The 14,694-nt window shown below is 41.1% G+C and overlaps 1 protein-coding gene across 9 annotated transcripts in view; it reads right to left on the bottom strand.

Annotated features, from left to right (window-relative positions):
• The window catches only part of Nsd3 (nuclear receptor binding SET domain protein 3), a 122,314-nt gene that overhangs the window by 66,276 nt on the left and 41,344 nt on the right, over positions 1–14,694 (bottom strand). For 8 of the 9 annotated variants that reach the window (XM_060381514.1, XM_060381512.1, XM_060381516.1 and 5 more), the window contains 3 exons: positions 13,017–13,735; positions 5,991–6,062; positions 4,750–4,912 (listed from right to left, as the gene is read on the bottom strand). In XM_060381514.1, the coding sequence (XP_060237497.1) occupies positions 4,750–4,912; positions 5,991–6,062; positions 13,017–13,691 (910 nt within the window). In that variant the 5' untranslated portion in view covers positions 13,692–13,735. The remainder of the gene's footprint in view (positions 1–4,749; positions 4,913–5,990; positions 6,063–13,016; positions 13,736–14,694) is intronic. The other variant, XM_060381518.1, reaches the window with a different exon arrangement.

Here is a 14,694-nt window from a genome sequence, read left to right as displayed (position 1 = left end):
TTGGTAATGCTATTTCTGTGGTTCATCACTAGTCTTATATTTTGTAAATATTTGTCCTTCCTCACTTGCCTAATGGTTGTTGCAATAAAGAGCTGATGGCCAGTTTCTGGGCAGGAAGTGGGGGCAGAACTGCTACAAATAGACAATGATGCTGGGAGGAAGAAAACAAAGGAGGGAAATTTCCCAGCATACACAGGTGAATGAACAGAGCAGAGCAGAGCAGAGGTAGCACTAGCCATGTGGCAGGATGCAGTCCTAGGATTAGTCGGGTTAGTCTAGACAGCTGGTTAGGAGACTGCTCTAGCCAAAAGGCCTAAGCTTTAAAATACTAAAAAGCCTCTGTGTCTTTATTTACACCACTACAGGTTACAACAGAGAGCCATGACTCTTACATGGTACCATTTGGAAAACTCTTGAGCCCTGGATATGGACAGGAGTTATTTCAGAAGATTTAGTCTTCTTGGATAAGCCGCCATGTTCTCTCTGCATAGTCATGAGAGTTCCAAGGTACTTCACGAGCTCTGACCTAACACCCTTTTTCTATAAATGCTTCTCTTAGTTACAGAGCAGGGATTCAACTGGTAAGAGCTGTAGAGCAAGGGTTATAAAATAAGGTGGTTTTTTATTATTTTCTGAGACAGAGGATATACCTCATGCACAGCTGCTGTGAGCATCACAGAAGAAAATACTCAATAGGTAGGCTACAGATGTAGCTCAGTTGGTAAAGTGCTTGTTTTGAATGCAAAAAAAAAAACAAAAAAAAAACCCTGAGTCCCATTCTCAGACCCAATAAGGCAAGTGTGGGGGTACATGACTGCAATTCCAGTAGAAGGCTGAGACGGAGAATCAGAAGTTCAACATAATCTTCAGCTACATAGCAAGCTTGAGGCCAGCCTAGGCTACAGGAGACTCTGCCTCAAGAGAAAGAGACTTAAAAAAAATATTTCACAGAGCCACCTAATACAGTACCCCCCAAAACAAACAAACAAACAAACAAACAAAACCACCCCCACGCCCCACCCTCATCCTTGAATGGCACTTGTTACCAGGATGAAAGATGATGAATAACACTGCCTGCTGTGCTTAGAGATTCTTGGCTACATAGCCAGCGTCGCCAGGAGGGTAAAGCCCACAAACCTACAAGACCTAAACACATACTTTTCTCTTCCCAATGATAGTGAACCGGTATCAAGAAGGAAGTGTAATGTCAAAAAATAGATAAGGTAAAAAATTGTCTCAGATAATGAAAAATTCAATACATGACAAGGGTGTGTTCATAAAACAAGTACACAGAATTAAGTATACGCCAAAATTTCTTTCAACTTCAGGATATCTAATTATCTTACATTCAAAACCTAAGTGTTAGCAAAATATAAAAACTTAAATAGATGTCCGATACCGTTAGGTGTGTCCTGAAGAGAACCAGTTTGGGTGTGTCTCTGAAAGCCTCCAAACAAACAAACAAACAAACAAAGTAAAGAATGGAAAGTCCCTGCTATTTAAGGCAAGTTGCTTGGGAGAGGTCTGTGGTCTTTGCTCTATGGCAAAGTCAGCTGGGTGGTCTTGATCTGTCCCACCATATAGGTGAAATGGTTCGGCCTTACTGACTTGGCTTGGTGGCTCCCACCATGATGGTGACATGGTTCAGCCTGCCCAGGGATTGGGGGCGGAGCTAGAAACCTCTAATATAGCAATAGGACCTTTGAGCTCTCAGTTAAGAGATAGGAATTCTCTCTCTGGTCTTGCAGGGACAACAGAGAATCAGCTGGCAGGACACGGGTAAAACAATTCTAGGAAAAAGAGGAGCCCTTTTGGGGTTGGAGGAGCTCAAGAGAAAGGTAGATTAGGACGGAAGAATAACACAGACAGAAAGATTTCTGCGGAGCTAGCAGTTTAGCTATAGAAGCAGGCTTGTAAAGACATATTCTGTATATAGTTCTGTATAAAGTCAAGTTACTTCACTGAGCTAACAGGTTTTTACCTCAGCTTACACCTCCCATATCCTTATTGGTGTAAATATTAGACAACTTAAACAGTTACAGAACTCAGTAAATCACTTTCAGGTGGAAGAATCTGAGGAATCTACTACATACCATGTTTTGGTCAAAACCAAACATGTCTAGACAAAGTACACACAGAATATAACTTTTCTTAATTTGCAACATTCCTAAGGTCAGATTATTCACTATAACTAGATCTAAGTCATACTTGTATCAAATACATAAGGCTTTCCAAGTCTATTTACAGAGTCATGAATGAAACAGAAGAAGATAAACGCAGTGTGAAATTTAATTCAATGAAAAGTACTTATTTGGGTGAAAATGATTCTCATAGGAATCCAGAGTGAACTCATCTTCACCCAAGTTATGCATGATGAGTCCAATCTGTAATCCCCGAGCTCAGAATTATGAGGCAGAAGGGTAATGAGGTTGGGAACAGCCTGGACTATACAGAATGAGTCTCTGTATCAAAACAAAATCAAACAAAACACAGCATAGTTCAAAATAGGTTTAGCCTATACATTAAACTCATATAAAATTTCTAATCACTTACTAATATGCTTTTTAAAATAATGATGTATGAAAGCCAGTAAGATTAGGGTCCTTAAGACAAGGCAGGTGGCTGGAGAGATGGCTCAGAGGTTAAGAACACTGGCTATTCTTCCAAAGGTCCTGAGTTCAATTCCCAGCAATCACATGGCGGCTCACAACCATCTATAGTGAGATCTGCTGCCTCCTTGTGGTCCGCAGGCCCACATGCAGGCAGAATGCTGCGCCAATAATAAATAAATAAATCTTAAAAAAAAAAAAAAAGGCAAGGAAGCATGAAAGAAATTATAAACAACGTCAGGAGACACATACAATGGACCTTAGATTAGAAGGACTGGGGCAAGAAGACTGCAAGCTCAAGCACTGGACTACACAGTGAGTTCAAGCCCAGGCAGTTACAGTCCAGCATATCAAGCAACTCAGAGCAGCTTTGGAGACCTGCTCACAGTACAGCCACACTGAGCAGAAAATAATGAAGTAATGCATGCTACAGCCCAGCTCACATTCTCCATTTTTGTTTTAGGTTTATTTACTTACTTACTTTACTTATTTTTGAGACAGTCTTACTAGGAGACAGCTCTGGCTGGCCTGGCAGTCACTGGAGATGTCTGCCTACATCTGCTCCCACAATGCTGGGATTAAAAGTATGGACCATGCCACACCCTACTTTGAGGTTTTTTTCTTTTTTCTTGAGAAACTTTTTTTTTTATATATAGTCATGGATACTATGCCCAGGGAACTGACACTGCACACATCTATTCTGACATCAACTAACGTAATTAAGATAATCCCTCAGGTATTCTCAGAAGTTCATCTCCCAGGGGACAAAAACACAAATTTTTAAAAACAAATGAAAAGGTCTGTGGTGTAGGGGTGGGAGAAAGGGCTCAGCAGTTAAGAGTACATAATGCTCATAGAGAGGACAGAGGTTTGGTTCTCTGCACCAACAGCAGGCAGCTCTCGACTGCCTGTACCTCCAGCTCCAATGGAACTAATATACCCTGTTCTGGCCTATGTGGGTACATGGTGCACATACCCCCAAAATAATCTAAAATAAAAACAAATCTTTAAAAAACAAACAAGGGGGACTGGAGAGATGGCTCAGAGGTTAAAAGCACCGGCTGCTCTTTCAGAGGTCCTGAGTTCAATTCCCAGCACCCACATGGTGGCTCCCAACCATCTACAATGAAATCTGCCCTCCTCTGGCATGCAGGTGTACATGCAGACAGAATATTGTATACATAACAAATAAATAAATCTTTAAAAAAATAACTTTATAAAAAATAAATAAATAAATAAAACCCAAACAAACCAAAAGGCTGGTGCTAAAACCTGGTGGTAGAATGCTCACCTCCTGTGTGTACTTCAACCCCTTGTCCTAAGGCGGAAACAGTTACTGGGGGCTGGAGAGTTGGCTCAGTGCTGAGGAGCACTTGCTTTGCTGGGAGCTGGGGCACATGTCTTTGATCCCAGCGGTCAGGAAGGCAGAGGCTGGCAGGTCACTGAGTACCAGGCCAGCCTGGTCTACAAAGCAAGTCCAGCATAGCCAAGGCTACACAGAGAAACCCTGTCTCAAACAACACCAAAGAGCACTTGCTACTCTTTCAGAGGACACAAGTTTGATTCCCAGTGCCCATGCTAAGCAGTTCAAAATCACTTGCAATTCCAACTCCAGAGGATCTAATGTCTTCCTCTGGTCTCTGTGGCACCAGCATATACAAATGTAAACACACACACAATTTTTTTTCAAGTTATGAAAAGAGCTAGATATGATGACACATGCATTTCTCATCACTCAGAAGATGGAGATGGGCATCTGGGTTCCAGGCCAGCCTGAACTATATGAATCCAATTCCAGACTAGCCAGGCTATATGGTGAGATAATAAAGACATTAGGTACGGAAGTTCTCTGCCAGTTTAAAATGACCAAAATTATTTCATTTGTCATTAAAAACTGAGAAAACCCTGAGGAGCAGAAGCAGGATTGTTAGATGGTACTATCTGGTTGAGATCACCCTTGTCTACAGTATAAGACCCTGGATCAAAACCACATCACAGTAAAAAATAAAAATCTGATAAAGATTCATATTCTTATGTCAGATAATATATATGTATATTCTTACATTCACATACAACACTGAATGTTCACTTTTCTTTATTGCAAATTTGTTACTTAATGTCTATTTATTACTTGTCTTACCTCTTGTGTTAATTTTGGTATGGACCTCAAGCTGGGGATCACTTGAAACCATACAAGGCCACCAAGGATAGGTTCCCACCTTGGACCAAACAAGATCACCGACCTGGAACTTAACACCAGTGGACGTTTCTGTTGTTGGAACAGAAGACAGTATTGGCTGAACCTACAGGAAAAGGTCACAAAACTCCATCAGAAAAGAATGAGAGAAAGAAGGAAGGAACCTACAGAAAAATGTCACAAAATTCCATTACAAAAGAAAAAAGGGGCAGGGGAAGAAAGGAAAGCAAGAAGAGGGAGGATAGAGAGAGGAAGAAAGGTAGCAAGGGAGGGAAAGGGAGAGAACTATGCATCAAGGACATTCAAAGCGCTTCCAGGGCTGGGGCGATGGCTCGGAGGGTAAAGGGCTTGCTACTCAAGCATGAGGAGCTGAGTCAGAACCCACGTAAAGCAGGTCCCAGTGTTCCTATGGAGATGAGAGGTAGCCAGACAGCCTAGCAAACACCCGGGGGTTGGGGTGAAGAGGGGGGGAAACAACATCCATAACAAGGTGGAAGGACACCAAGGTTGCCCTCTGACATCCAAGCTCTAAGCTGCGGCATACACACATCCACACTCATGACCATGAACACACTAAGTGCTTACAATGTAAAAGTCATCTTCAATTATATCCTCTCTGATATCGCTGTCTATAACTAGCAAAAAAGAAGAATGAGGAAAAAATAATAAGCTCATCCTCAATGCTGAAAACAGGACTACTGGTTTCTGTTGCCAAATTAATAAGAACGCGTCTTGAGAGTTCAGTAAAACAAAATGATCAGGGTTTTTATAAGGAAAATAATTCATAGAAAGCATCTATTCCTAAAAGGCTCAAAGATTTTTTTCAGTGCATTTTCTGACATAAAGATAAGCTGTGGAGCTGTAATGGCACTCTGCTAAGAATCAGTCGCTGTGCTGTCGTGTCTTTTTTGTTGTTTTAAGATTTACTTATCTTACTTTGTATGAATGAATATTTTGCCTGCATACGAGCAACATACACATAAGTGTAATAAATGTGCTCAATGCCTCCTTAGGTCAGAAGAGAGTGTTGGGTCCCCTGGTATTGGAGATAGCATGTCGGTGCTGGGAATCGAACCTGGGTCCTCTAAGGAGCCTCCAGGGCTCATAATCACTAAGCCATCTCTCCAGCCCTGCCACCTTTTTCTGACGCCATACCTGGTCACAGTATTCAACGAGCCACTCACCGGGACGGCCTCTTTGAGAACTGGCTCTTCTCTTGGCTTTTCTGGTGCAGTGTCCACCCTCTCATTTGGTCTCTAGGCAGAAAAATGTAGGGGATAGAATAAAGAGGCAGTAAACCTAAGAACTGAGCTATATGAAAAAAAATCAAAGGAAACCAAATGTTAAAGAGCATGAAGGATGTAACTACTGATGGAGTAAGACAGATTACTCCGTGCACGGTGCCTTGTGTCAACAGGCACTTTTCCATTCCATACCACAGGAGAGCTCTCGGTGCTTCCGCTATCACCTCAACAGCAATGTTGCAAGCAAACTGGCTTCTCCCTTTTTAAAAACTCTACTTCTCTTGCCTGCCCCACCCATTACTCCATGATGTGTGTGCAGAGGTCAGAGGATAACTTGGGGGTTGTTTCTCTCCTTCATGTGGGTTCCAGGGATTGAACACAGGAATCAAGACTTTCTCAGAAAGCACCTTTACTCAATGAGATCTCACCAGCCGTTTTCTTTTTTAAATTTATCAGATCGAAGGAAAAGTAGGACACTAAAAACAGCTCATGAGGTAAACCTGGAATTTTCTGGAAAGTACTTTGGTAATATGTATGGAGAGTCTTAAATTTTCAGACTCTTGTCCAGGAAATTTTCTAAAATAGTTTCTGAAAGGCGCTGAGAAGAAAAAAATGTGTGAAGATATGCATAGCAGTCCTGCTTATAAAAGCAACACAAGGAGACAACGTAGATGGGGCTGAAGATGGTTCGGCAGTTAAGAGCACCTGCTCCTACAGAGTTCAGTTCCAGCTCCCACATCTGGAGGCTCACGCTGCCTGGAGCTCCAGCTCCAAGGGAGCCAAGGCCTCCAACCTCTAAAGGCACTCATGTGCACATGGCCCATATAGATACAAACAAACACAAGCATGACTAAATGAATGAATAAACCTTTAATATAGTTACACAAAAATAAATGTGATTAAATTGTGGTATAAAAGCAATCTATACATATATATGTGCACCTTAAAAAGCTTTGACACAAATGTATAAGATTAATTATCTGCTCTGGCAGTGACGTTAAGAGATGCTAAAAGAAAAATCTATACTTTTGTATTACTTGCATTTTCTATAAAAAGCAAATTTTCTCAGGCCACCCAGGGCTAATGAGATGCTGCCTTAAAAAAAAAAAAGTAAATAATTTTTATAAGTAAAAGGTTTATCTATTAATTTGGGGTCTTTTATGTGTATTTGTTTATTTATATATTTATTTTGGTCTCTCTATGTAGCCCTGCTGTCATGGAACTCACACTGTGGACCAGGCTGGCCTCAAAGAGATCTGCCTGTCTTTGTCTCCCATGTGCTGGAATTTAAGCAGTGCACTACCATACCTGGTAGTTTTGGCTTTTGTTTTAACTTCTTTTCAGAGAATAAAATTCAGATGGCTTACATAAGGCCATATACTTATAAAAAGAGATAGCTCTGACCTCAAGGCCTCTCTAAGAAAGGAGGCTATAATTTGAGAAGCAATGGAAGAGGAGTTGGCTTAGTAAAAAGTGGGGTAAGAATGCAAAAAAGAAGAAATAGCAAGGGGTGTGGTGATCTGCATACAATCAGCTCCCATAAACTCCTATGTTCCATCGCCTGCTAATGAACCATTTGAGAAGGATTAAGGAGGAGTGGCCTTTGGGGAATGGGTGTGGCCTTGTTGGAAGAAGTGTGTTGCTAGGGTGGGCTTTGAGGTTCCAAATGCCCATGCCAAGCCCAATGTTTCTCTCTCTCTCTCTCTCTCTCTCTCTCTCTCTCTCTCTCTCTCTGCCTACTGCCCGCTGATCAGGACATAAAGCTCTCAGCTACTCCCCTAGCACCATCCTGTCTGCACCCTACCATGATTATCACTGACTAACTCTAAAACCGTAAGCAAGCCCCCAACTAAATGTTTTCTTTCATAAGAGTTGCCTTGGTTGTGGTGTCTCTTCACAGCAACACAACAATAATAAAGACCCAAGATTAAAAGGTAGACATCTGAAGGTCACAACAATTGGGGCTACCGAGATGGCTTAGTGGTTAAGAGCACTGGATGCTCGTGACCAGATTTGATGTGTAACACCCATATGGCAGTTGACAAGTGTCTGTAACTCCAATTCCAGGAGATTCAACACCCTTTTCTGACCTCTGCAGGCACTGGGCTTACACATAGTGCAGACACACATGTAGTCAAAACACCTATGCACTCTAACATAATTAACTAATTAGTTAATGTTTTTAAAAGGCCACACCCACTAACCCACTGCTCAAGGAGGAGTGACGCTCATTGGAATGGAAGGGCAGGCTAGATTGCAAGAGCCTTGTAAGCCATGGCGAAGTATTTATATTTCATCTTAAGTGCAATGAAAAGCCACTGGAGAGGTTTAGGTAGACAACTAGTAAGTCATTTTTGTTTAAAAGATGCTGTTGGCTAACATGTTGAGAATACTTTGGAAGGAAGCAGGAGGGGAGCAGGACCTGCTTAACTAGAACACTGCAGTAATCCAAGCCCAAGTTAGTTGTGAGATGCTTCTGTGGTGTTGCCATGAGCACATGCAAGTGAGTAAAAAGAGGGCATGGTGGCGCACACCTTTAGTCCCAGCACTCAGGAGGCAGAGGAAGGCAGAGCTCTGAGTCTGAGGCCAGCCTGGTCTACAGTGTGAGTTCCAGGACAGCCAGGGTTACACAGAGAAACAGTTGACTCAGTTGTTGGCAGTTCTTTCAGGCTGTTTTGATACAATGTCAAAATCACTTACAAACATTTGAAAGTTTCAGTCATTTTCAAAAGAAAGATGTGGCAAGAGAAAAGAAAGCCCAGGATTTACTCTAAATTCCCTTACTCCATGAAATGATGCCGCACTAACAGAGGAAACTCCGCACAAATGTGCTCACCTGGGAGCAAAACAGAAAGCCAGCAGGAATTTAGAGATCTCTGGGCTAATAAGATGAAGTGGGTCAACTTGATGCACAGTATCACAGACTTAATTAAGAAAAGCTGTTCTCCACTTGTGCTGGGGCAAGCCTTAACACCCGCACATACGGCCAAGAGGAAGGAGGGCTACAGTCATTCAAGAGCAGTGCAACCTGGAATAGACAGACCGCATTTTAGAAGGAAAAGGGAGACTGGGAGGAGGTAAGGGTTAAGAGTGACAGGCTTATGTGGAGAAATGGCCAATAAAAGTCAAATGCAGGGCTCCGCAGTTAAAGGCACTTGTTGCTCTTATTTGGGTTCAGTTCCCGGTATCCACAGGATGGAAAACCACCTGTACCTTAACTCTAGTTCCAGAGGAACCAACAAATTTTTCTGGCTTTCTTGGGCGCTGCATGCACATGGTACATAGACATACATGCAGGCAAAACATTCACATCTAAAATAAAAATTAATAGGTCTTTTTTTTTTTTTAAGTCAAAGCTCGGTATGGTGGCACACACTTTTATCTAGCCAGCCTGATCTACACAGTGAGTTACACAGCAACCAAGAAGAGACTCTGCTCAAAAGAATGATGAAGTCAAATACTCTGAGTCAAGAAAAGAAAGAATTTAGAAAATGCCATCAGATAGCTTCTGAGAATAGAGGACGTCTTCCTTCAGCTGTGAAAGGCCAACAACCAAGTAAGAGGAAAGCAGCAAAGTAAAGGATAACTGACTTAGCTCTTCGTTACATCTTGTTCACCTTCATCTGAAACTTGTGAGGTTATGGGTATATATGCTTTTAAAATATTCATAGTTGATCCTACACGGGAAGATCTATTTATTTTTCAGGAAAGAATCGGAGTAAAATTTCTTTTCTTTCTTTTTAATTATATGAAAAAATAAACAAAATTCTTCCATGATCTAATAATTCCATTTTTCGTTGTACCCTCAAATAGAAAGACCGATGTCAGAGAGATAGCTATGTTCATATCAATACTGTTCAGTTATGTTCATATCAAGATTATTCTAAGTAGCTGAAACGTGCAATCAACACATACACAACATAAAGAAATTAAAAACAAACGAAAAAGCAAATAAATAAATAAGAAAATTCTGGCAGAATTTAAGCTTTTCACAACATTAGCTAAATAAATTTCAAAGATATAAGCAAAATCAGATTCCCCAAAAGAACAACAAAAAATCCTAATGTTCTCAAGGCCAGTACGGCAGTTCTCAAAAACTAATACACAAAAAAGGCAAATTCAGATCTTCTGAAAGTTTGTGATTCCCCAAAGCCACTGTGTTACCATGTCTCTTCACAATGTCTAGGCAAGAAACGTTACAGTGGGGTTGGGAATACTGCTCACTGATACAGCTGTGCCTACCCTGTGCAAGGCTAGGCTAAAAAGCAATGCTACAGTGTGTGTCTGGGCTGCACAATTAACTTCTATCCTTCCACTTGTTAACTCAACAAAAAAGTCATGTAAGACACTACAGAACCTCATAAGGGGGTCAGAGACATGGCTCACTGGTTAAGAGTATTTGCTGCTTGCCCAGAGAGCCCAAGTTCAACAACCTCTAACTCTAACTCCAGGAGATCAAGGCCCTCTTCTGGCTCCAAGGGCACCTGTATACACATGCATGAATAGACCCAAGAACACACGAGAGGACTGGTCAAACAGCTGCCAAGCCAGACAAATTAAGCTCAACTCCTGGGAGCAACACGGAAGCGGAGGAGAAGCTACTCCCTAAGTATCCTCTGACTTCCCCACGTGCAGCACGGCAGGCCACGTGCACGCACACCCCTGCCCTCACCCCACACCAAATGCTTGAAAAACAGAGCATTCTAGAGAGCAACACTGTAAGCAGTGAGAGAAGGAGAAAGAAATGGGGGGGGGGCTGAAGAGATGGCTTAGTGGTTACGAGCACTGTCTGGTCTTTTAGAGGTTCTGAGTTCAATTTCCAGCACCCACATGGAGGCTTACAACATCTCTAATGGGATCTGATGCCCTCTTCCGGCGTGCAAGTATACACACAGACAGAGCACTCATATATAAATTTTTTTTTTAAAAAAGAGAGAGAAAGAGAGAGAGGGATGGAAATAGAGGCCAGAGAGATAGTCCAGTGGTGAAGAGGACTGGCTGCTCTTCGAGAGGACCCAGGTTTGATTCCCAGCACCCACATGATGGCACACCACTGTTGGTAACTCCAGTTCCAGGGAATCCAACGCCCTTTTCTGGTTCCATAGGCAGTGTATTAAGTTGGTACATAGACATACATACAAGCAAAACAATCATAAACTTAAAAAATATTTTTTATTAAAGAAAGCATTTCATTCTAAAACCTTCATTCTCACAGATATAGAACTAGAGTGTCTCTGATTACTCTTAATTTCTCATTCTATTTCTCTCATAACATGTGACAAACTCTAAACCTTTGTGTGCACGTTTAATGTGTGTATACATACATAGATATATAAACATATATATGCATGTGTGTGGTGGTATGTATATACATATACTACTTATCTGCTTATATGTATGCAGACTTGGCAGCAAACACCCACACCCACAAACATACATATATACATATAAATTAACTGGAATATAAGCACCTGCGAGCAGACATCTTTTGCTTTGCTTTCACAGTCACACCTTCAATTCTTAGAACAGGGTCTGACATGTGATATTCAATTAATATGTATTAAATGAATAAGAAAATTGGAAAATATGTGAAATACCACACTTTGGACTCGTGATAACCTAGACCGTCTGCAACCTTTACCCAGAAAAAAAAAAAAAAAAGGAAAGAAAATCACATTTGAGTCATATGAAATAGAATCTAGCAATCCAAGGAATGTTCAATTACCAAGTATTCTTTCTTTGAACCAAACAAAATAAGTTAACTTATTCAAATATATGAACTATAAAAGCAGACAGCTATCACAAAATAAACATCTATTAGTTTCTTTCTAAATGCATATCTAGGAAATATCTGTAGTTTGTATTATAAACTCTTCATTCAAGTTAGAACTGATCTGTTATGTACCTGCTATTATTCTCTTATTGCCCATGAAATTCACAATCAATCTCAGATATGAAAATAATCTTTAATAATATCGTGGCTCATGCCTTTCAATTAAAAAACCAAAAAATAAATTAATAGACAAATAACAACAAATCTTCCTGCCAGACATGGTGACAAGCGCCTTTGATTCCAGCACTGGGAGGCAGAGGCAGGCAGATCCGAGTCTGAGGCCTGCCTGATCTACACAGTGAGTCCAGGACAAGCCAGGACTACACAGAGAAACCCTGCCTCAAAAAAACATAGATATAGATAGACAGATAAATAGATAGAAACACCAGTACGTGTGGGGTTTTATAAAAACTCTACCTGAAGACCTAATCAGCATCTGACCTTATTGTATTTTATTTTTGAGGCGGGCCTGGAACTGGCTATGTAGATCGGTTAGCCTTTAATCCACAGAGACCAACCCACTGCATCTGTCTTGAGTATCAGAATTAACGGTGCGAGCCACAGCCCAGGGGATGTTCTACTGTACAGAGCTCTCCTACCTCTGCTTAGTTAGCAGCAAACACTTGGAAAACAAGTGTTAAATCTAAGCTTTTCCAGCCAATTTGGCCTAAAATAAAATCCCCTTTCTCTTTGCTTTTTGTCTCAATTTTCCAAAACCAAGAGATTAGTATAAACAAGTAAAAATAACTGAGCCTCTCAAAATAAAAAATAAATAAATAAGCAGAAGGCGGAGGCAGGTGGATTTCTCAAGTTCCAGGCCAACCCAGTTTACAGAATGAGTTTCAGAACAGCCAGGGCTACACAGAGAAACCCTGTTTTGGAAACCAACTCCCAAATGGGGAGGGGGAGATAAGATTCTTGCTGTTAAACACTTTAAAAATATTTCCTCACTAATAATTCTCTTTATCTACTCACCAAATATTTATTCATTATATTTCCAAGCACCTTAGTTAACCAATGATCACAAGAACACACTACAAATATTTATATTTGAAGAGAAAAACATAAAAAGACTTCCAATTTCCAGTACACAGGAAAGATCATAAAAGTTAACACATAACGTTTCAACTTACATTCTGTCCCTCTGGCTCTACCTTGGGGGTTTTGTGTGACCTGCGCTCTTCGGACCTGGACGACTCATGCTTGTTGCTTTTTTTCCTCTTTTCCTTTCTGCTTTCGTGCTTTGACTTTGTGTGCTCACTTGCCTGTACTTCATTTAGAAGGTCTCCACAGAGGGAAGACTCAAACAATTCCCTGCCATTCTGGATGGTTTTGGTTATTTTTAGTTTAATCTCAGGTGAGCCTGTCTTCTTTGGAATCACAGTCTGTGGTACCGAAGGAGGAGGAGGAGGCTGTGGAGGAGAAGGTTTTTCCAGAATTTCATGTGGTCTCGTGTTTGGAATTTCTGAATGGTAATAGTCAGTAGGGCTAAAGTTTCTAACTGCACCAAAACCGTTGGCTGACCCATTGGGATACTGATTATATGGTGGGTATTTGGTTTGCGTCTCATACAAGCTGATTGACGGTGGGTAGCCATTTGTGAGTGGAGGAAGGTCTTCTGCTGTAGGTGGGTACTGAAAACCTTGTTGCACAGTAGCTTCGAAGGGTGTCTGGCCACCATCTTCAACAATGTCACTGTTGTTCTCAAAGGCATCCTCCTGACGGATGTTGGCGGAGTCAATGAGTTGAGGTGGTTGCTGAATTGTGTTTCCCATGATCCCTTGCATGAAAGAGAAAGAGAAATCCATTGTTCTGCTCCAGCATCCTTAACTTTCCCTTTCTCTCATCGAGCCTAAAATTGAAAAGAGGATTTAAAAAGTATTAAAATTCTAATAGGCAAGAAGTCAACCAGTTGATAAAGATTACACAAGCGTTTTATACCTAATTTTCACATTCAGATATGCAGGCATTAAACCTATATAATTCAGACATAAAGCAAATAGGATAGGCCATGGAGCCTGGGCTGTCCTTAACCCGGGGAGCTTCCTGATTCATCCTCCCAGGTACTGGGTTTATAGAAACACACCATCACACACAGCAAAAGTCCTGCTTAGTTTCATAGCAACTTTAACAAATTTAAAACATTTTCATTTTTTTTGTTTTGTCTTTTGCTTTTTTGAGACAGGGTTTCTCTGTATAGTCCTGGCTTTCCTGAAACTCACTCTGAAGACCAGGCTGGCCTCAACCTCAGGGAGATCTTTCTGCCTCTGCCCCTGCCTCTGAGTGCTGGAAGTAAATGCATAAGCCACCACTGCAGAATTCTACTTCCTTCTAGAAATGGTTATGCAGTAAACTGTAGCAGTCAACCACATGTGTACTAGAAACCAATTAACTGCTTACAAGTTTTCAGCATACAAACATGTCCACAAAACAAAAAAAACACTTTTTGAGACAGGGTATCACTATGTGGTCTAAACTGTCCTTAAACTCAAGAGCCTCCTACTTCTGCCTCTGAGTAGTAGGATATATAGGCATGTACTAGCACATGCAGCAATTGAAGAATGTTTCCTTCGGTGGGGTACACTATCATATACCTGTCATCCCAAGATTGAGGCAGTAGAGAGAAGGATCTTGAGTTGAAGGCCAAACTGAGCTGTATAGAAGAAGACCCTGTCTTGAAGAAAAAAAATTCAAACTCTAAATCTGGGCATGTGTGTATTCATACAGGGCAGGTTTAAAAACTTTATCTAGCTGCAAAGTGTTCTACTGGCCATACTATATCAATTTAAAATCATATTAACAGTGTAAAGA

This window comes from Meriones unguiculatus, chromosome 4, assembly GCF_030254825.1.
Source record: "Meriones unguiculatus strain TT.TT164.6M chromosome 4, Bangor_MerUng_6.1, whole genome shotgun sequence".
In the NCBI taxonomy this organism is placed as follows: domain Eukaryota; kingdom Metazoa; phylum Chordata; class Mammalia; order Rodentia; family Muridae; genus Meriones; species Meriones unguiculatus.
Note: the sequence above shows the minus strand (reverse complement) of the source record. Positions and strands in the feature narration are given on the sequence as shown.